The sequence below is a fragment of the Oncorhynchus clarkii genome, chromosome 8 (assembly GCF_045791955.1).
Source record: "Oncorhynchus clarkii lewisi isolate Uvic-CL-2024 chromosome 8, UVic_Ocla_1.0, whole genome shotgun sequence".
NCBI classification, from domain to species: domain Eukaryota; kingdom Metazoa; phylum Chordata; class Actinopteri; order Salmoniformes; family Salmonidae; genus Oncorhynchus; species Oncorhynchus clarkii.
The window spans coordinates 11,241,245-11,261,945 of NC_092154.1; the positions used below are offsets into that span (position 1 = coordinate 11,241,245).

The 20,701-nt window shown below is 41.9% G+C and overlaps 3 protein-coding genes across 5 annotated transcripts; all 3 read left to right on the plus strand.

The window, feature by feature from the left end:
• The first annotated feature begins 13,425 nt into the window (after positions 1-13,425).
• On the plus strand, positions 13,426-14,647 carry LOC139414933 (complement C1q-like protein 2). Of its 2 annotated transcripts, none has more exons than XM_071162580.1 (3): positions 13,426-13,627; positions 13,992-14,129; positions 14,266-14,647. In XM_071162580.1, the coding sequence occupies exons 1-3, from the start codon at positions 13,510-13,512 to the stop codon at positions 14,556-14,558; spliced, it is 549 nt and encodes a 182-aa protein (XP_071018681.1). In that variant the 5' UTR covers positions 13,426-13,509; the 3' UTR covers positions 14,559-14,647. The 2 variants fall into 2 exon arrangements, with proteins under 2 accessions (XP_071018681.1, XP_071018680.1); XM_071162579.1 differs by having other exon boundaries at positions 13,433-13,639.
• Positions 14,648-16,022: 1,375 nt separating this feature from the next.
• LOC139414932 (complement C1q-like protein 2) lies at positions 16,023-17,412 on the plus strand. Its single transcript, XM_071162578.1, has 3 exons — positions 16,023-16,280; positions 16,601-16,738; positions 17,030-17,412. The coding sequence occupies exons 1-3, from the start codon at positions 16,103-16,105 to the stop codon at positions 17,323-17,325; spliced, it is 612 nt and encodes a 203-aa protein (XP_071018679.1). The 5' UTR covers positions 16,023-16,102; the 3' UTR covers positions 17,326-17,412.
• Positions 17,413-18,873: 1,461 nt separating this feature from the next.
• On the plus strand, positions 18,874-20,248 carry LOC139414934 (complement C1q-like protein 2). Of its 2 annotated transcripts, none has more exons than XM_071162581.1 (3): positions 18,874-19,058; positions 19,438-19,575; positions 19,867-20,248. In XM_071162581.1, exons 1-3 carry the CDS (start codon positions 18,929-18,931, stop codon positions 20,157-20,159), a joined length of 561 nt encoding a protein of 186 aa, XP_071018682.1. In that variant the 5' UTR covers positions 18,874-18,928; the 3' UTR covers positions 20,160-20,248. The 2 variants fall into 2 exon arrangements, with proteins under 2 accessions (XP_071018682.1, XP_071018683.1); XM_071162582.1 differs by having other exon boundaries at positions 18,874-19,046.
• The last annotated feature ends 453 nt before the right edge of the window (positions 20,249-20,701 follow it).

Consider the following 20,701-nt stretch of genomic DNA (forward strand, 5'->3'; position numbering starts at 1 on the left):
ATTGAAGTAAAGTCAATGTCCAAATCGAGGTTAATAAAAAAATAGAATTTTACATATACTAATTCATTTAGTTAAGGCCCGCAGGAGATTAATTGGCCTGAAGGCCAATTTTTAGGCCATAACTATCTGGCTGTATGCATTTTTATGGACGAGGATGCATTTCAAAAGATTTTTAGGAAACGCAAACATCGTATTAGAGTACAAATTATTTTATTAAGTCATCATAGTCAGCCATATCATTAAGAACCTTCCTTTTCATCTTGAGAGACTGCAATGTGCGAGCTCTTTCTCCTCAGTGCATAACTCTGCAGAGAGAAGAGGGGAGACATATGTGAGAACTTGGACAAGGTTTTAATAAACAGCTAATAGTGATCTATACTAAATCGATAAATTATATTCTAAATCAATGCTAAATGTTGCCTAGTGTCTTTTTGTTTTTTTTGAATGTCGGTTAGGGTAACCTGTGACTCTGTCGTAGGAATACTGTGCAGGTTGAGGATACTCGAGGCATTCTGCTGCTTTCTGGATATTCTCCAGCTCTGACTCCGGCAGTGTCCTGGGGCGGCAGGGTAGCCTAGTGGTTAGAGCGTTGGACTAGTAACCGGAAGGTTGCAAGTTCAAACCCCCGAGCTGACAAGGTACAAATCTGTCGTTCTGCCCCTGAACAAGGCAGTTAACCCACTGTTAACCCACTAGGCCGTCATTGAAAATAAGAAGTTGTTCTTAACTGACCTTGTTAAATAAAGGTAAAATAAAAAACAGAAACTTGTTAGTTACATGACTTGATTGACTTCAAGGTTTCCAAAAGCTTTTGGGTAAATGTTGGCCATTGTTGGGTTCTCAGAAGCACACCGATACCAAAGATGTAGAAAGATTGAATATGAACTCTAGCCATGGTGCTATTGAAGTCCATGATGAGACAGTCAGGACAGGCTTGAATGAAGTTTCCCGTGGAAGTCACATTACTGTCTACGTAAGAAAACAAAACGCACCACTCATTTCTATTGGATTAATCTGGCATAGGCTGTTGAATTGAAGCAGGTAGCCAGTCGACAAGGTTTGACTCACGTGTGAGGTGGATGGTGTTTTGGAAAAGGTATTTTGGAAAAGGTCATGTCAGAGGCGTGGAAGCATTTTCCATCACTGGCAGAGGAAAGGAGATGATCGTTAGATACTTTTCTTAGATCTGTAGAATGTCTCTTCATAGCCACCGTCCAATGATACTTGACACAAGTCATTAGTGACAAGGCTGTGGAGGGTTACTATCGCTTACATCATGCTTCCCTCTTTGAAAAACAGTCTCTTTGTGATGTGGGAAATATTTAAATCCAGGAGCTGTTAGTCTTTCTCACCTCATTGAACATGTCATGGTCAGCATAACCCTCAATGAAGATCCAAAGATCTGTCATTTCCTTTTAATACTGTTATCATTTTAGTTTTATTTGTCTGTGGAGCATTGTGCCTGAGGGCCGACGCTGTATTCTGCCTATCAGCACAAAAGTTAACATCAAATGCATTTTGAAGGTAGATTCAGGTTACAAATTGGAAATGGAGGGGAGGATTTTGTGTGTACATATCTCTCAGCATAGCTTAGCCCCACTCCATAAGTTATGTACTTACTGTATGTTGGTCTGCTGGTGAGTGTATCCCTACACAACAGTTTCCCACAGTCAGCAGGGCAAGGAGAGGGAGCGCGTAAAGAACACACATCGTGTAGATCACAGTAAACTTACACGTAATGGTCTTAAGGAAGCCTTGATTGGAAAATGAAACACCTGAAAAATCTTCCATTTTATATAGAGATATGTGCCTACTTGCATAAGTAAATATTTTGAGTAAATATGATAAAACTGGAATGAGGGGAGGAGCCACATCCTCATATTACCCAAACTAGCTTGTTGGGTCTAGGCTCATTGATCCTAACGGCAATTTACATGTGGTTGAACTTTAAGGCGCAGGGAAATTCCCAAAGTACCTTAGTAAAGTCCAATGAAGATGGTTTTTATCTCGACATCAAATCATTTCTGGGTAATTAAGTACCTTACTGTGATTTTTGTTTTCAATTCAAATGTACTTCTTGGCAAAAGAGCAAATTTTCAAGCAAGAATTTTGTTTGGACTGTCTGAGTGGGGAGGAGAAAACTAGCCGTTATAGGCAGAGGTTTGGAATTGACTTTATTGGTTCAACTACTCTGAACTAAAAAAGTAAATGCAATGATATCAAAAATTTTACTGGGTTACAGTTCATATTAGAACATCTGTCAATTGAAATAAATGAATTAGGCCCTAATCTATGGATTTCACATGACTGGGAATACAGATACCCTTTTGTGATTTAAAAAAATTAAAACATTTTTTTTTTTATTGTTGTAGGTGTGCAGAACCAGTCAATATCTGGTGTGACCACCATTTGCCTCATGCAGTGTGACACATTCTCTTCGTGTAATCAGGCTGCTGTTGATTGTGGCCTGTGCAATGTTGTCCCACTTCACTCTCCAGAAGTTTCTGGATATTGGCGGGAACTGGAAACATGCTGTCGTACATGTCGCTACAGAGCATCCCAAACATGCTCAATGGGTGGTGACATGTCTGAGTATGCATGGAAAAACTGGGACATTTTCAGCTTCCAGGAATTGTGTACAGATCCTTGTGACATGAGGCCATGCATTATCATGCTGAAACATGAGATGATGGCGGATGAATGACACGGCAATGGCCCTCAGGATCTTGTAACGGTATCTCTGTGCATTTTGAATTGCCATCGCTAAAATGCAATTGTGTTCGTTGTCTGTAACTTATGCCTGCCATAACCCCACCGCCACCATGGGGCATTTCATATTCACAGTGCTGCCATTGGTCCAGTACAGTTGAAACCGGGATTAATCCGTGAAGTGCACTTCTCCAGCATGCCAGTCGCCATAGGTAAGCATTTGCCCGCTGAAGTCGGTTACGACGCCAAATTGCAGTCAGGTCAAGACCCTGGTGAGGACGACAAGCACGCAGATGACCTTCCCTGACACGGTTTCTGACAGTTTGTGCAGAAATTCTTCAGTTGTGCAAACCCACAGTTTCGTCAGCTGTCCAGGTGGCTGGTCTCAGACGATCCCGGATGTGGAGGTCCTGGACAGCTGTGGTTGAGGCCGGTTGGACATACTGCCAAATTCTCTAAAATGATATAAGAGGTGGCTTATGGTAGAGAAATTAACAGGACAATTTCTGGCAACAGCTCTGGTGGACATTCCTGCAGTCAACATGCCAATTGCAAACTCCCTCAATTTTGAGATATTTATTGCGTTGGGTTGACACAACTGCATATTTTATAGTGACCTTTTATTGTCCCCCGCACAAGGTGCACCTGTGTAATCATGCTGTTAATCAGCTTCTTGATATGCCACACTTGTCAGCTGGATGGATGGATTATCTTGGCAAATGAGAAATGTTTACTAACAGGGATGTAAACAAATTTGTGCATATGGAACATTTCTGGGATCTTTTATTTCAGCTCAGGGACCAACACTTTCAATGTTTAAATTTTTTAAATTTTTGTTCAGTATAATTTACTGCCTGGTGACTAGACAGGCCAAAACTCCATCCCACCAAAACGGCAGAAAATCAAACACCTTTTACACTAAAAGGGCATTATCATTTTCACAGTATTATTCCAAACTCATAGTGTGGAAATAGACACTGAGTGTTACAGAAAATTAGGAACACCTTCCTAATGTTGAGTTGCACCCCCGGTCTGCCCTCGGAACAGACTCAATTCATTGTGGCATGGAATCTCCAAGGTGTCACGTGTTCCACCGGGCTGGCCCATGTTTACTCCAATGCCTCTCCTGGTTCACTAACTACTTCTCAGAGTTCAGTGTGTCAAATCAGAGGGCCTGTAGTCCGGACCTCTGGCAGTCTCTATGGGGTGCCACAGGGTTCTATTCTCAGGCTGACTCTTCTCTGTATATATCAACGATGTTGCTCTTGTTGCAGGTGATTCCCTGATCAACCTCTACGCAGGCAACACCATTCTGTATACATCTGTCCCTTCTTTGGACACTGTGCTAACAAACCTCCAAATGAGCTTCAACGCCATACAACACTCCTTCCGTGGCCTCCAACTGCTTTTAAATGCTAGTAAAACTAAGTGCATGCTCTTCAACTAGTCACTGCCCGCCTGCCTCGCATCACTACTCTGGACGGTCCTGACTTAGAATATGTGGACAACTATAAATACCAAGGTGTCTGGCTAGACTGTAAACTCCTTCCAGACTCATAAGTATCTCCAATCCAAAATTAAATCTAGACTTGGCTTCCTATTTCGCAAAAAAGCCTTCACTCATGCTGCCAATCATACCCTCGTAAAACTGACTATCCTGCCGATCCTTGACTTCAGTGACGTCATTTACAAAATAGCCTCCCACACTACACTTAGCAAATTGGATGCAGTCTATCACCGTGCCATCCATTTTGTCACCAAAGCCCCATATACTACCCACCATTGCTACCTGTATGCTCTCGTTGGCTGGTCCTCACTATATATTTGCTGCCAAACCCACTGGCTCCAGGTCATCTATAAGTCTATGCTAGGTAAAGCTCCGCCTTATCTCTTAGCTCACTGGTCACCATAGCAACACCCACCCATAGCACAGGCTCCAGCAGGTATATTTCACTGGTCATCCCTAAACCCAACACCTGCTTTTGGCTGCATTTCCTTCCAGTTCTCTGCTGCCAATGACTGGAACGAATTACAAAAATCTCTGAAGTTGAAGACTTCTTCTCTTTCACTAACTTGAAACATTGGCTGTCAGAGCAGCTTACCGATCGCTGCAGCTGTACACAGCCCATCTGTAAATAGCCTATCCAACCACCTACCTACCTCCTCCCCATATCTTTTTCATTTTTTTTCCTACTCTTTTGCACCAGTATTTCTACATGCACATCTCACTCCAGTGTTAATTGCTCAAATGAGTTACTTTGCCACTATGGCCCATTTATTGCCTGACCTCCTTACCTCATTCACACACTGTATACAGATATTCTATTGTGTTATTGATGTTTGTTTACTCCATGTGTAACTGTTTTTTTTTTTTGTCACACTGCTGTGCTTTATCTTGGCCAGGTTGCAGTTGTAAATGAGAACTTCTTCTTAACTGGCCTACCTGGTTAAATAAAGGTAAAATAAATGCCTCCCACAGTTGTCAATTTGGCTCAATGTCCTTTTGGGTGGTGGACCATCCTTGATACACACGGGCCACTGAGTGTTCAAAAGGCACGGCACACCTACACAGTCCATGCCTCAAGGCGTTTTCACGCTCAACAGTTTCCTTTGTGTCTCAAGAATGGACATCCAGCCAACTTAACACAACTGTGGGAAGCATTGGAGTCAACATGGACCAGCATCCCTGTGGAATGCTTTGGACACATTGAGGCTGTTCAGAGGGCAAAAGGGGGTACAACTAAATATTACGGTGTTCATAATGTCTTGTACACAGTATATGAAAACTGTACATGTGCAGATGTTTGAGCAACATCAGCAAAACTACAAACGGGTGTCGTACTACTCCCAACTGATCAGCAACGGCAGTGGTGTACACAGAGCTAACATTAATAATATGCATGTCAATCTCTTCTGGCTCAAAGTGGAGGAGGGATTGACTTCACGTCTTGTATTTGTGAGCGGTGTCGACTTGTTGAATGCACCGAGCTGACGTTTTTGAACTACTGGTACACAGCTCGGACACCCATGCATGCATACCCCACGACATGCCACAAGAGGTCTCTTCAGTGCCCAAGTCCAGAACAGACTATGGGAGGTGCACAGTACTACAAAGAGGCATGACGACATGGAACTCTATTCCACATCAAGTAACTCATGCCAACAGTAAAATGTAGATATACAAAAGTACACCTTATGGAACAGCGGGACTGTGAAGCAACACTCATGCATTCAAATGCACCATACACAAATGTAGACATGGATTTTGTGGTAGTAGAGGCCTGAGGGCACACTTAATATGTTGTGATATCTGTGAATGTATTGTAATGTTTATTTAACATGTATAACTGCCTTAGTTTTGCTGGACCCCAGGAAGAGTAGCTGCTGACTTAGATCCATAGTAAATACAAACTCCCAGGTGCTGTTCTCTACTGTGAGCAATCTTCTCCAACCTACCTCAGCCTCCTCAGAACGGTGCCATCAATACCTGTGCTTCTTCCAAATTGTAATATTGGAAACAACATCATCCTGTCCTCACCAGCCCCTGTAGGGGATCTACCCAGTTCCTCTGATCCCTGAGTCAATCTCCTCCACAGTTACTGCAGCTGATGTAACAAGCTGGTTAGGACAATGAGGCTCACCACTTGCTCACTAGACCCTATCCCTGCTTACCTGCTCTGGTGCCTTCACAGAAATCAACCAGTCCCTCACCACTGTATGTGTCCCACCTCAGCTCAAACACGCCACAGTCACACCAGTAGTTAAACTGTCCAGTGAAATCATTTTCTGCCCTTACCCAAACAGTTGTTGACTTGTCCTTTTACTTATAGTTGTGGCCAAAGCATACAGTGCATTCGGAACGTATTCAGACCCCTTTTTCCACATTGTTACGTTACAGCTTATTTCATTTTAGAACAAGGTAAATAAAAATCCTCAGCAATCTACACACACCCCATAATGACAGTGAAAACAGGTTTTTAGATTGCACCCATTTTTTTATACTTTTTTTTTTTTTTTTTTTTTAAATTTTTTATGCTTTAAGTTTGCTTGGAACATGACATCGTCCTCTTGGCTTACACAGGCCAGTAGGTGATTTGTCCAGAAGCTTTCATTGATTTTTATTTTTTTCCCCCACTTAAATTCTCAGGTGGAGATAAGGAGCCTTAGGGGAGACATGTGATCTAGCATGCCAATCAATCCACAGCTGGTGTTTTAGTTGTATAGGCTTTGTCCTTTTTGATATCTTGCCAGTCACAACTTTTTCAAATTGTTTGTAACTGGCTGTTTTTTAGAAGCAGTTAGCCACGATAGCTAGCATGCTAATCTTAGCTAACTTAGCTAGCTCGCTAGCCAACAAGAAAGCAAGTCAAAGTAGATTCTTCACTAGTCTTTCCATTGCTTTCAATTTTAAATCTTGTGGTTTTGTAGCTAAAAGTTGAATGTCAAGAGGAAACCTAGTTAGCTGTTGTTGACTGATATATATATGTCAGGTCCATAATTGTTGGCACTCTTGACAAAGATGAGCTAAAAAAATAAAATAACTTTTAATGCAAATGCTGAGATGTATTGTATTCTCAAAGTATATTTTAGACCAATACAATTGCTCAGATTTTGTTGAACAAGTAATAAGATTGGGGGTCAAAATGATTCTTAGCACCCCATGTGAGGATAATGACAGCCTTTTTCTAAAATGTTTTGAGATTACAAAACACGTTGGGGGGGGTCTTAGCTCATTCCTCCACACAGACCCTTTCTAGGTCCTTTATCCTTTGTCTGCGCTTATGGAATTCCTCAATTCAAACCACAGGTTTTTAATGGAATTCAAGTCCGCAGACTTAGACAGCTATTGCAAAATGTTATTTTTTTTAACCATTTCTTTGTATATTTTGGTGTTGTTTTGCTGGTAGAGCCACTTGTGGCCAAGTATCAGCTTCCTGACAGAGGCAACCAGGGTTTTGGCTAAACTGGTACTTGGTAAAGTACTTGATGCCGTTGACCTTAACAAGGGCCACGACCATTGGAAGCAAAATAGCAGCGTAACATCAGAGTTCTTCAATTGGCTCCTATTTCTAAGTAATCTGTCTTTATCTCCCAGGATGCAGGAGACTACTGCACTGACCACAGTGGCAGCACATCGGACGTAGAGAGGCGAGAGTACCTACGCTGGAAGAGACGCAACCGCTCGCTTGTGGAACTGCTCGACCAACACCAGGACAATCTGGCAGTACACCTACAGAGCAGCAGGGAGCAGATGGAACTGCTCGACCAGGACGACCTGGCAGTACACCTCCAGAGCAGCAGGGAGCAGATGGAACTGCTCGACCAGGACGACCTGGCAGTACACCTCCAGAGCAGCAGGGAGCAGCGTAAGAAGGCCCGTTAGCTAAACGATTACACAATTCTCATTTTCTTGTTCGGTCAACCACTGTTTGTATTTGTGCATGTTTACTGGTGTATTGCACTTTATTTCTTGATATTTTCACTGTGAATGTTACATTTTTCTGTACTTTATAAATGAGCAACCACAAGCTTTGTTCTTCTTTCCTCACACTTTCTCTGACAGAGAGTAGAGGGAGAATAAAGTTAACACTCAATGTACTTGACTTCTCTAAATTCTTATTCTAGCATGATGCCCAGAGGAGATGTACCACCATGGTCCTTGATTAAAAGTTGTCTTTACTCTGGGTTTTATATCCAAACCGTAACTTCGTTTGTACACTGATATGGTTCTGTTTGTGTAATGAAGTGTTCCCTGAATTCCCCTTTCTAAATGTTATTTTTGTCTGCGTAGCTGATGTGCAATTTGATACAGGGAGGAGACTTCCTGAATGTGTTCCAATATAAATGTTTTTTTTTGTTCTGTTTGCTTCCATTTTGGTTCTTAAATGGTTTACAAAAATAATACTTACCTGGAGAACAACTACTGAAGTTACCGACTGTCATGTTAGGTACAATATATGCCATTGACCCATTTTTGATTGAAACCTCTTAAGGTAAAATTTCATTGGTGTAGTGGAAGCAATTTAGTGGTCCTCGTTACGACAGAGAGAGAGAGAGAATGGCTGTTCCGATGTCGTTTGACCAGATCAACGGGGCCTGCGTCACTAGATACATTTGACACAAATCCCAAGTCATGGTATCTATATTAGCATTTTTCACACATCCCCAGGGAAATGACCAAAGCATGAATTTCTGTTTTATCTTGTCCATAGACTGCTTACAGGGTAAGAAAACAAAGTTATTTGGGAGAACTATACCATTAATGGGTCTGGGTGGATAGGTACTGTAGACAATTGTCATATACTGTATTGACACGTTGATTTTTATATGCCATCTCTGGTTAATGTTTCTCAATTAAAATGATTTGAACACCAAACTACATTGACCCTCGTAGCGAGTGCGGGATTTTTTTTTTTGCGTTGTCAGTTTGACCGTCTCTGCAAGCTCTGCACCAAGAAATTTCAGATATGGAAATACAGTATATTGCAACCTAATAAGTACACTCAATTGGGACTAGTACCTATGTGCATAATACAGTTTAGAATAGCCTAGGCTATTCACCACTTTCCCAAGTCACAGCATGCATGTAGTTATTAAACCAACAGATTATGATGTGCAGTTAAATGGTGGGAGGAAACATATGAATTCCCAGAAGAGCTTGTTCTCAGACAGTACCGTGTGGAGGGTTTGGCGGGGGAGTATTTTTACCCTGGGATTGGAGTGCCTCGCCATATTTGGGAGAAGTAAAGATGGCAAAACCTTGTGTTAAATCTTCAACCAAAATCCTGTTGAAAGGAGACTACAACATGACTGACTAAAGTGTTGGTATGTTTTATATCAAGGTCAAATGTCTCTTTAAATCACAATTCCATTTGTCTTATGACAGGTCATTGTCTGGCTTTTAATAACTTCGTGTTATACTTCATGAGGTGTGAAGTCACTTAACATGAAGAGACTTTGTCTGTTGGAAATAGAATAAGCCTGCCTCTGAATTGTTTTGGCCAACGGTGACCTTGGGGCTTCATTGAATTGTTTACCCCCAGGCTTAAAATAGGCCCAAACATCTTAACAAATATACATCAAACAACTCTACTTGGTGTCTCTGGGTTAGTCTTCATGACACAAGTGTGAGTGTAAATTGTTCACGTCTGTAGAAATTGGCATCAATCACTGAACCGGGCTCTGTTGTCCCAGTCTCACATGGTATGTAGTACACTGATTGAAAGCATGGATCCTATAGCCACACGTCATCCTTTTTGAGTGGTTCAGTGTTCCCTAGTGGCATGCAGGGACAGCCCTTGAGACCTTGGCTGGTGGTGGTGGATGTCCTCTAGCTGTGTGCTTGTGTGGGGCTTTGTGTATATTGGGATTTTGATGACTATAAGTCATTTCGTTTTCACTTCGACACCTGCAGAGATTAGGGCCCTGAAGGGGACAAACGCCTCTGCTGCTAACACTGTCCACTCTCAATATTATCAGGCTTACGTAAAACCCACCCAATGATTCAAAGGTGATTGCAAAGACCTAGGTGTCCTGATCCTCTTTGCCTCAGTCGACCTACTCTGAATCCATGTATGTATTGGCATCTTTTCACTTGCTGTGCAGACGAAACCATTGCTAGTGGGACACGATGCTCTTAGGGGCTCATGAGGTTGTTCTGGTTGCTTCTCTACTAGTTGTGTACTGTTTGCTGTTAGAATCTATGCTAACAGCATGTCTATAAACACGGTATCGCTAATGGATTAGGGTTAAATGGGTGAACAGGGGCAAGTGTTACTGAGTGGACCGTCCTGGCTAAGTAAATGTAGTAAGAAGTGGTAGTTGGTTCACTTGGGGTCCACTCCAAGGAGATACTAGGAGTTGGAAGAGACTGGGCGCCATGGCAATTTTCATTTAGTGTATTTGACTGGTCAGTCCTTGAGTAAACATTCCTAAACCTTGGAAGAGTCATGCAAGGATGAGGAACCAATTTTTATTATCTGAGAATGTTTTACATCTTATCTGATTCATAGTTGCCTATCTAATCTACAATCAGTCAGATAAAACCATTACTTATTACTTGAGACGGGACAAACACTTTTTTTTCTGTGGTTAACTTCCTCGTAATATGGTTACATATTTCTAATGACCAGTGAGGAGTCCAATGGCTGCTCAGGGGGTGGGGACACAGGCCAAAAACACTCACTTGTATCCTTACAAATATCTGCATAGGGTTAAATCAGATGCCAAATTGATGAGAAACATCTAGTTAATGTTTAGTTTATGGTTCTGAAGAATAATTATTATTTTAGTATACTCCTTTCCCATGGAACCCGATGTTATTGTTTTACCAGTCATGTGTATAAATAGCCAACAGGAATGACGAGTTACAAACACCTTCATTTGTTGCTTTATTAAGAGATGGAGGCTGTCTGTGTTCTGCTGCTGTTGCTGAGCTGCTGTAGTCTGTCTGGTGCGCAAGTTGAGAGCAGTAGTGAGGGAAACGTCACAAACAAAATCCCTCATTGCTTTGACGACAAAGTAGGAAACTTGATGAAAGAGCTGATGGAGAGTCTCGGTGAAGTGGCAGGCACCACCGGCTCCCGATCGGACATCTACACTGTGCTGAGAGAACTTAGTGCCAAAGTGGAAAATCTGGAGAAGGCAGGTAATGGTGAGTGAGTAACTGAGTACGATATGATGGTGTTCTTGCTACATTTTGTAATATTGGGAATTGCCTCAATGGCCTGTCCTTCTAAAGCCAAAGTTAATTTCAATCAGTTTTGGTGTGTGTGTGTGTGTGTTCTTGAAATAATTTACACTTGTTTCCTCACAGAGAGACATAAGGTGGCGTTCTCAGCATCACTCTTCCCATCATCTCAACACAGAGGGCCCTTTAATATTGACACCACCCTGATATTCACAAATGTTATCACAAACATTGGCCAAGCTTACAACTCTGGAACAGGTAGTTTATTTTACAGCATAATTACTGTTTCTAATTTAATTTATTTTGAGTTGTAATATGAGCTCAGAGGGCTTTGATATACCTTCGGACATCAAACATGCAAGTCAACTATTCCATATAAATTGAACCAAAAGGAATTCATGTTTATCACGAGTATGATGTTGAAATGAATGCATCTATTGCATGCATCTCCTCTCTCTGCACTGCAGGTGTCTTTGCTGCACCGGTGAGAGGGGTCTACTACTTTACGTTCACTTGCAATTCTGGGACTACAGGAAAAGTGAATGCGGCCCTGTTGAAGAATGGCCAAAATATGACTGCAGTGATTGAAAATGGTAATGTTGACAGCATGGGGTCAAATAGTGTAATACTGCAGTTAGATGAAGGTGATCATGTTAACATTATCCTCTGGAGTGACAACAGCATCTATGATAATGGATACAGGAGCACATTCACTGGTGTCCTGCTCTTTCCAATGTGAGGAGAGCATACCATTTGCTTTTTGTATGTATAATGATTGTAAAGTTTTGTAGGAATGTATGTACTATAATCAAACACTGATGCTCGTCTTCCTTCAGGAAATACTGCAGGTGCGTTTCTCCAACGTTTATGCAAACAGGATTCTGAAGGTTTTTACAAATGTATGATTTATAAAGGTTCTTAATCACCAATACAGTAAAACTGGTTTATCAGATGTCACAGATGCATAGGAATCCCCCCCACTAAGATACCCAGCACTAACTACAGTGAGCCTGAGCACACTGTACTAGAGCATATGTGTAAAGACCGACGCCAGAGATGAGAAGCAGGTACGGGGAGTCAACATTTAATCAGGAACAAACAGGTAACAGGACAGGAACAGTATCAGCACATGGGTAAACAAGGATATATGACAATCAATGCAGAAGCAGGGAACAGTTGGGAACCAGACAGATATAGGGAAGGTAATGACAGAAGTGATTGAGTCTAGGTGAGTCCAATAATCGCTGATGCGCGTGACGGGGGGAAGGCAGGTGTGCGTAATGATGATGGCAGGAGTGAGAAGTTTTGGTGAGCCAGGTGCCCTCGAGCGCCACGGGGGAAGAGCAGGCGTGACAATATGTTTAGTTGAATTTAATTTCTTTCGCTTATGTAACCAAGGAGCCCCAGAAACTGAATGTACCATACATACTGCAGTCTCACAGAAAACAGTTTTGTCCACATAAGCTGATTTAATAAAATCATTTTTGTTCTGTTCTGGAAAATAAAACAAATATAGGGATCCAACCTAGCCATGTCTCTATAATGTTGTTTTATTGGTTTAAACATTGGTGATAGAGAAACAGGTGTATTTCTTGTTATCATCAATATCTGCTATTTCAAGGTTATGTCAGTTGGCCCTACGGGTATTATGTTTAGTTCTTTTCTTCCTTTACTTCTATAGATAAAACATAGACATACATTTTATGGGAATATTGTGGAATGCTCCTTTAATCAAAATATGCTTTTATGTCTTTGATGTTTTATTACCGTAAAAAAGTGAAGGGTCGGTTTGATGTAATTTGTTGACACACAGAGTTGAGTGAACTTTGCTGATACCAGGGTTGCAAAATTCTGGTAATTACGGCAAAATTCCCAGGTGGTCCAGAAATCCCGGTTGGAGGAGTCCAGGATTTCCTGCTTATTCCCATCTGATTCCAGGAATCTTCCAGCCAGGATTTCTGCAATAGCTGGGGAATTTTGAAAAGTTGCCTGAATTTTGCAACCCTGGTTACATTTTAAATAAACCAATCCATATATATCTAACTCAACATATGAGGACCAGTCAGACATCTCAGTAAACCTCTCCCACCCGGTTCGTTGAAAGCCCTGCGATGGAGTCTGTTTTGGCTGTGGTGGTGTTGCTTTGCTGTTGTGTGGTTGAGACTCAGACAGAGAGTGAGGTTGACGGGCTGCTGAGGGAACTGACAGCCCGGGTGGAGAAACTGGAGAGTGAGTATAATGGTAATGTTGGCCATTACTTATCATTGTCCCTAGACTTAGCTTCTTTATGTGTGTCAGTATTCTTACGGGCGTGCAGGAACACTGTGTGTCAGTATTCCTACGGGTGTGCAGGAACAGTGTGTGTGTGTGTGTGTGTGTGTGTGTGTGTGTGTGTGTGTGTGTGTGTGTGTGTGTGTGTGTGTGTGTGTGTGTGTGTGTGTGTGTGTACTCATGCATGATGGAAGTTGCTGTTCATCATGCTCTGTCATTATTTCACAGTATCTTTGGAAAGAAGTGCAAAAGTTCTGGCTGTCAAACTATCTGGCTTCAAACGTTTGATGTGTAGTAATCTGAACGTAATGTCTTTTTACAGGCAAACCAAAAGTGGCCTTCTCCGCTTCCTTTATGATCAATGATGAACATTATCACTTAGGACCTTTCGGCGAGAACACCACTGTGGTGTATAAAAAGGTCATTACAAACATCGGTGAAGCATATAACCCAGATACAGGTATTTACCCACTAGATAAGACTCTCAGTCTCTTGCACCTTTATGTAATTTACTGAGGTGTTTTTATGTCCATATTCTGTTGTGTCATAATCACACAAAGTTGTTTTTGTCCATCTTGCTTTCCCACCTGATGCAGGTGTCTTTACTGCACCTGTGAGAGGGGCCTACTACTTCACATTCACTTGCAATGTTGGGAATTCAGGGAAGGCGAATGCAGAGTTGCTTAAGAACGATGTGAAAATGGTTGCCGTCTATGAAACTGCCAACCCAAAATCCGGTATTTACCACGGCGGGGCCAATGGAGTCACACTAGACCTGGTGAAAGGAGACAAAGTCAATGTGGTTCTCTGGAGTGGCAGTAGCATGTTTGACAACAGCAGAATTAACATGTTCAGTGGTTACCTTCTATTTCCTATCACTACTAAGTAATAGTAAAAGTCTGATATTTACATGGCATGACTTAGCAAGAATTGGAAATGCTTATTTCAACATTTCATTAAAGGGATAATCCACTCAAACTATATTCTGGTGTTTTTTTCATTAGCCCACTGTTGATACAGTCCCAAAATGTTTTGCGCTGCTGGTATGAACTGGTAAAACCAACATAGCAGTAGTTGGTTAGACTTGACGCACCAGGGCTGCTTGTACACAACCTAAAGCCTGTCTGGCCTCACGTTGTATGAGACTGTAATCCATCACCAGGAAGACAAAATGTCAGGGGAGAGGACTAACAAATCATCTCCAACATCTCCTGAAAACAGAAAGGTTGGACTGTTGGCCATGGGACTAACAACCCCAACCCGCAAAAACAAATCACAATTCTACAATTGGATGCAAAAATCTCCCAGTGTCCCAGACTTGTATGAGCACCATCAGTGAAAGCCTACGGGAAACTAGTGACTGACTAATGGGAGCACTGAACACCAAAAACAAACTGCACTTTGGCTTTTATAATATTTAAACAATGTTTGAGTCCAGAAAGCTGGCACGGGTTTCCAACAAAATGAGGAGATACAAGCTACAGGTCCTGGAGGTGAGTGAAGTCAGGTGGACTAGCTCTGAATCCACGAGGACCAGCACTGGAGAAACAGTACCACACGCTGGTGTCGGTGATGGACAAAGTACCCAGTTGTCATACTTGAGTAAAAGTAAAGGTACCTTAATAGAAAATGACTCAAGTGAAAGTGAGTCACCCAGTAAAATTCTACTGAGTAAAAGGATTTGGTATTAGATATAGTTAAGTATCAAAAGTAAAAGTGTTAATCATTTCACATTCCTTATATTAAGCAAACCAGACGGAACCATTTTCTTTTTTTAAGGATAGCCAGTGGCACACTTCAACACTCAGAAACTGAATGTACCATACATACTGCAGTCTCACAGAAAACAGTTTTGTCCACATAACTTGATTAAATAAAATGCTTTTTGTTCTGTTCTGGAAAATAAAACAAAAATAAGGATCCTACCTACCCATGTCTCAAGAATGTTTTTAACATTTTTTAAAAAAATATTGGTGATAGAGAAACAAGTGTGTTTCTTGTTATCATCAATATCTGCTATTTCAAGGTTTTGTCAGTTGGCCCTACGGGTATTATGTTTAGTTCTTTTCTTCCTTTACTTCTATAGATAAAACATAGACATACATTTTATGGACATATTGTGGAATGCTCCTTTAATCAAAATATGCTTTTTTTTGTCTTTATTGCTCTATTACAGGGTCGGTGATGTCATTTGTTGACGCACAGAGTGGAGTGAACTTTGCTGATACCAGGGTTGCAAAATTCTGGTAATTACGGCAAAATTCCCAGGTGGTCCAGAAATCCCGGTTGGAGGAGTCCAGGATTTCCTGCTTATTCCCGTCTGATTCCAGGAATCTTCCAGCCAGGATTTCTGCAATAGCTGGGGAATTTTGAAATGTTCCCAGAATATTGCAACCCTGGTTACATTTTAAATAAACCAATCTATTTCAACATATGAGGAGCAGTCAGACATCTCAGCAATCCTCTCCCACCCAGTTCGTTGAAAGCCCTGCGATGGAGTCTGTTTTGGCTGTGGTGGTGTTGCTTTGCTGTTGTATGGTTGAGACTCAGACGGAGAGTGAGGTTGACGGGCTGCTGAGGGAACTGACAGCCCGGGTGGAGAAACTGGAGAGTGAGTATAATGGTAATGTTGGCCATTACTTATCATTGTCCCTAGACTTAGCTTCTCTATGTGTGTCGGAACAGTGTGTGCAGGAACAGTGTGTGTCAGTATTCTTACGGGCGTGCAGGAACGGTGTGTGTCGGTATTCCTACGGGCGTGTAGGAACAATGTGTTTGTGCACGCATGCATGGTCAATGGAAGTGTGTGTTCATCATGCTCTGTCATTATTTCACAGTATCATTGGAAAGAAATGCAAAAGTTCTGGCTGTCAAACTATCTGGCTTCAAACGTTTGATGTGTAGTAATCTGAACATAATGTATTTTTACAGGCAAACCAAAGGTGGCCTTCACCGCTTCAGTTAGGGTCAGTGATGAACATTATCACTTAGGACCTTTCGACAAGTACACCACTGTGGTGTATAAAAAGGTCACTACAAACATTGGTGAAGCATATAACCCAGATACAGGTATTTACCCACTAGATAAGTATTTCAGCATTATATTAAAGATGCAATCTGTGACTTCATTTTGTGTCAAGCGCTGTCCTGCACTTGTAAACTGAGGGGATGGGACTTAGTTTGTTTAATCTTTCAGTTCTTGGCTGAAAGTGTTTGTAATACCTTGAGTTGCCACTGGCAATGATGAACGATACAGATTGCACCTTAATCTATTTACTGAGGTGTTTTTATGTCCATATTCTGTTGTGTCATAATCACACAAAGTTGTTTTTGTCCATCTTGCTTTCCCACCTGATGCAGGTGTCTTTACTGCACCTGTGAGAGGGGCCTACTACTTCACATTCACTTGCAATGTTGGGAATTCAGGGGTGGCGAATGCAGCGTTGCTAAAGAACGGTGTGAACATGGCTGCCGTCTATGAATATGCCAACCCAAAATCCGGTGTTTACCACAGCGGGGCCAATGGAGTCACACTAGACCTAGTGGAAGGAGACAAAGTCTATGTGGTTCTCTGGAGTGGCAGTAGCATATTTGACAACAGCAGAATTAGCATGTTCAGTGGTTACCTTCTATTTCCTATCGATAATAAGCAATAGTAAAAGGCTGATATTTACATGGCATGACTTAGCAAGAATTGGAAATGCTTATTTCAACGTTTCATTAAAGGAATAATCCACTCAAAATGTCTTCTGGTGTTTTTTTCATTAGTCCACTGTTGATACAGTCCCAAAATGTTTTGCGCTGCTGGTATGAACTGGTAAAACCAACATAGCAGTAGTTGGTTAGACTTGACGCACCGGGGCTGCTTGTACACAACCTAAAGCCTGTCTGGCCTCACGTTGTATGAGACTGTAATCCATCACCAGGAAGACAAAATGTCAGGGGAGAGGACTAACAAATCATCTCCAACAACTCCTGAAAACAGAAAGGTTGGACTGTTGGCCATGGGACTAACAACCCCAACCCGCAAAAACAAATCACAATTCTACAATTGGATGCAAAAATCTCCCAGTGTCCCAGACTTGTATGAGCACCATCAGTGAAAGCCTACGGGAAACTAGTGACTGACTAATGGGAGCACTGAACACCAAAAACAAACTGCACTTTGGCTTTTATAATATTTAAACAATGTTTGAGTCCAGAAAGCTGGCACGGGTTTCCAACAAAATGAGGAGATACAAGCTACAGGTCCTGGAGGTGAGTGAAGTCAGGTGGACTAGCTCTGAATCCACGAGGACCAGCACTGGAGAAACAGTACCACACGCTGGTGTCGGTGGTGGACAAAGTACCCAGTTGTCATACTTGAGTAAAAGTAAAGGTACCTTAATAGAAAATGACTCAAGTGAAAGTGAGTCACCCAGTAAAATTCTACTTGAGTAAAAGGATTTGGTATTAGATATAGTTAAGTATCAAAAGTAAAAGTGTTAATCATTTCACATTCCTTATATTAAGCAAACCAGACGGAACCATTTTCTTTTTTTAAGGATAGCCAGTGGCACACTTCAACACTCAGAAACTGAATGTACCATACATACTGCAGTCTCACAGAAAACAGTTTTGTCCACATAACTTGATTAAATAAAATGCTTTTTGTTCTGTTCTGGAAAATAAAACAAAAATAAGGATCCTACCTACCCATGTCTCAAGAATGTTTATAACATTTTTAAAAAAAACATTGGTGATAGAGAAACAGGTGTATTTCTTGTTATCATCAATATCTGCTATTTCAAGGTTTTGTCAGTTGGCCCTACGGGTATTATGTTTAGTTCTTTTCTTCCTTTACTTCTATAGATAAAACATAGACATACATTTTATGGACATATTGTGGAATGCTCCTTTAATCAAAATATGCTTTTCTTTTGTCTTTATTGCTCTATTACAGGGTCGGTGATGTCATTTGTTGACGCACAGAGTGGAGTGAACTTTGCTGATACCAGGGTTGCAAAATTCTGGTAATTACGGCAAAATTCCCAGGTGGTCCAGAAATCCCGGTTGGAGGAGTCCAGGATTTCCTGCTTATTCCCATCTGATTCCAGGAATCTTCCAGCCAGGATTTCTGCAATAGCTGGGGAATTTTGAAATGTTCCCAGAATTTTGCAACCCTGGTTACATTTTAAATAAACCAATCTATTTCAACATATGAGGAGCAGTCAGACATCTCAGCAATCCTCTCCCACCCAGTTCGTTGAAAGCCCTGCGATGGAGTCTGTTTTGGCTGTGGTGGTGTTGCTTTGCTGTTGTATGGTTGAGACTCAGACGGAGAGTGAGGTTGACGGGCTGCTGAGGGAACTGACAGCCCGGGTGGAGAAACTGGAGAGTGAGTATAATGGTAAGGGCATTACTTATCATTGTCCCTAGACTTAGCTTCTCTATGTGTGTCGGTATGCCTACTGGCGTGCAGGAACAGTGTGTGTCGGTATTCCTACGGGCGTGTAGGAACGGTGTGTGTCGGTATTCCTACGGGCGTGTAGGAACGGTGTGTGTCGGTATTCCTACGGGCGTGTAGGAACGGTGTGTGTCGGTATTCCTACGGGCGTGTAGGAACAGTGTGTTTGTGCACGCATGCATGGTCAATGGAAGTGTGTGTTCATCATGCTCTGTCATTATTTCACAGTATCATTGGAAAGAAATGCAAAAGTTCTGGCTGTCAAACTATCTGGCTTCAAACGTTTGATGTGTAGTAATCTGAACATAATGTATTTTTACAGGCAAACCAAAGGTGGCCTTCACCGCTTCAGTTAGGGTCAGTGATGAACATTATCACTTAGGACCTTTCGACAAGTACACCACTGTGGTGTATAAAAAGGTCACTACAAACATTGGTGAAGCATATAACCCAGATACAGGTATTTACCCACTAGATAAGTATTTCAGCATTATATTAAAGATGCAATCTGTGACTTCATTTCGTGTCAAGCGCTGTCCTGCACTTGTGAACTGAGGGGATGGGACTTAGTTTGTTTAATCTTTCAGTTCTTGGCTGAAAGTGTTTGTAATACCTTGAGTTGCCACTGGCAATGATGAACGATACAGATTGCACCTTAATCTATTTACTGAGGTGTTTTTATGTCCATATTCTGTTGTGTCATAATCACACAAAGTTGTTTTTGTCCATCTTGCTTTCCCACCTGATGCAGGTGTCTTTACTGCACCTGTGAGAGGGGCCTACTACTTCACATTCACTTGCAATGTTGGGAATTCAGGGAAGGCGAATGCAGCGTTGCTAAAGAACGGTGTGAACATGGCTGCCGTCTATGAAACTGCCAACCCAAAACCCGATATTTACCACAGCGGGACCAATGGAGTCACACTAGACCTGGTGAAAGGAGACAAAGTCTATGTGGTTCTCTGGAGTGGCAGTAGCATATTTGACAACAGCAGAATTAGCATGTTCAGTGGTTACCTTCTATTTCCTATCGATAATAAGTAATAGTAAAAGGCTTATATTTACATGGCATGACTTAGCAAGAAATGGTAATGCTTATTTCAATGTTTCATTAAAGAAATAATCCACTCAAACTATATTCTGGTATTTTTATCATTAGTCCACTGTTGATACAGTCCCAAAAATGTTTTGCTCTGCTGGCCCAGCACCACGGGAAATGCAGGAGAGTCAATAAGGAAGAGACTAATTCTCTCCTTGTGATCCCCCTGCGTCACCATGCCCAAAGGAGCGGTGACCTCCCTGATCAACCCTGACCCTAATGGTCGACTATCTAAGGCATGAACGGGGAAGGGCACATCCACGGGAACAATGGGGATCCCTAAACTATGGGCTAACGCTCTTCAATAAAATTCCCAGCCGCACCTGAATCTACGAGCGCCTTATGCTGGGAATGCGGGGAAAACTCAGGGAAAGTGACATACACAAAAATATGTGCAACAGAGGGCTCTGGGTGAAAATGGTGCCGGCTCACCTGGGGTGACGCCAGAGTGCCCCGCCTGTTGCCTCGATCCCCAGAGGAACCAACC

Excerpts from the sequence above, each read along its gene's own strand:
- LOC139414933 (XM_071162579.1), top strand. The coding sequence starts at position 13,510 with ATGGAGTCTGTTTTGGCTGTGGTGGTGTTGCTTTGCTGTTGTGTGGTT. Across the intron at positions 13,640-13,991 it reads ACTGGAGAGTGAGTATAATG|GCAAACCAAAAGTGGCCTTC; the intron begins GTAATGTTGGCC and ends GTCTTTTTACAG. Across the intron at positions 14,130-14,265 it reads AGCATATAACCCAGATACAG|GTGTCTTTACTGCACCTGTG; the intron begins GTATTTACCCAC and ends CACCTGATGCAG.
- LOC139414932 (XM_071162578.1), top strand. The coding sequence starts at position 16,103 with ATGAGGAGCAGTCAGACATCTCAGCAATCCTCTCCCACCCAGTTCGTT. Across the intron at positions 16,281-16,600 it reads CCGGGTGGAGAAACTGGAGA|GCAAACCAAAGGTGGCCTTC; the intron begins GTGAGTATAATG and ends GTATTTTTACAG. Across the intron at positions 16,739-17,029 it reads AGCATATAACCCAGATACAG|GTGTCTTTACTGCACCTGTG; the intron begins GTATTTACCCAC and ends CACCTGATGCAG.
- LOC139414934 (XM_071162581.1), top strand. The coding sequence starts at position 18,929 with ATGGAGTCTGTTTTGGCTGTGGTGGTGTTGCTTTGCTGTTGTATGGTT. Across the intron at positions 19,059-19,437 it reads ACTGGAGAGTGAGTATAATG|GCAAACCAAAGGTGGCCTTC; the intron begins GTAAGGGCATTA and ends GTATTTTTACAG. Across the intron at positions 19,576-19,866 it reads AGCATATAACCCAGATACAG|GTGTCTTTACTGCACCTGTG; the intron begins GTATTTACCCAC and ends CACCTGATGCAG.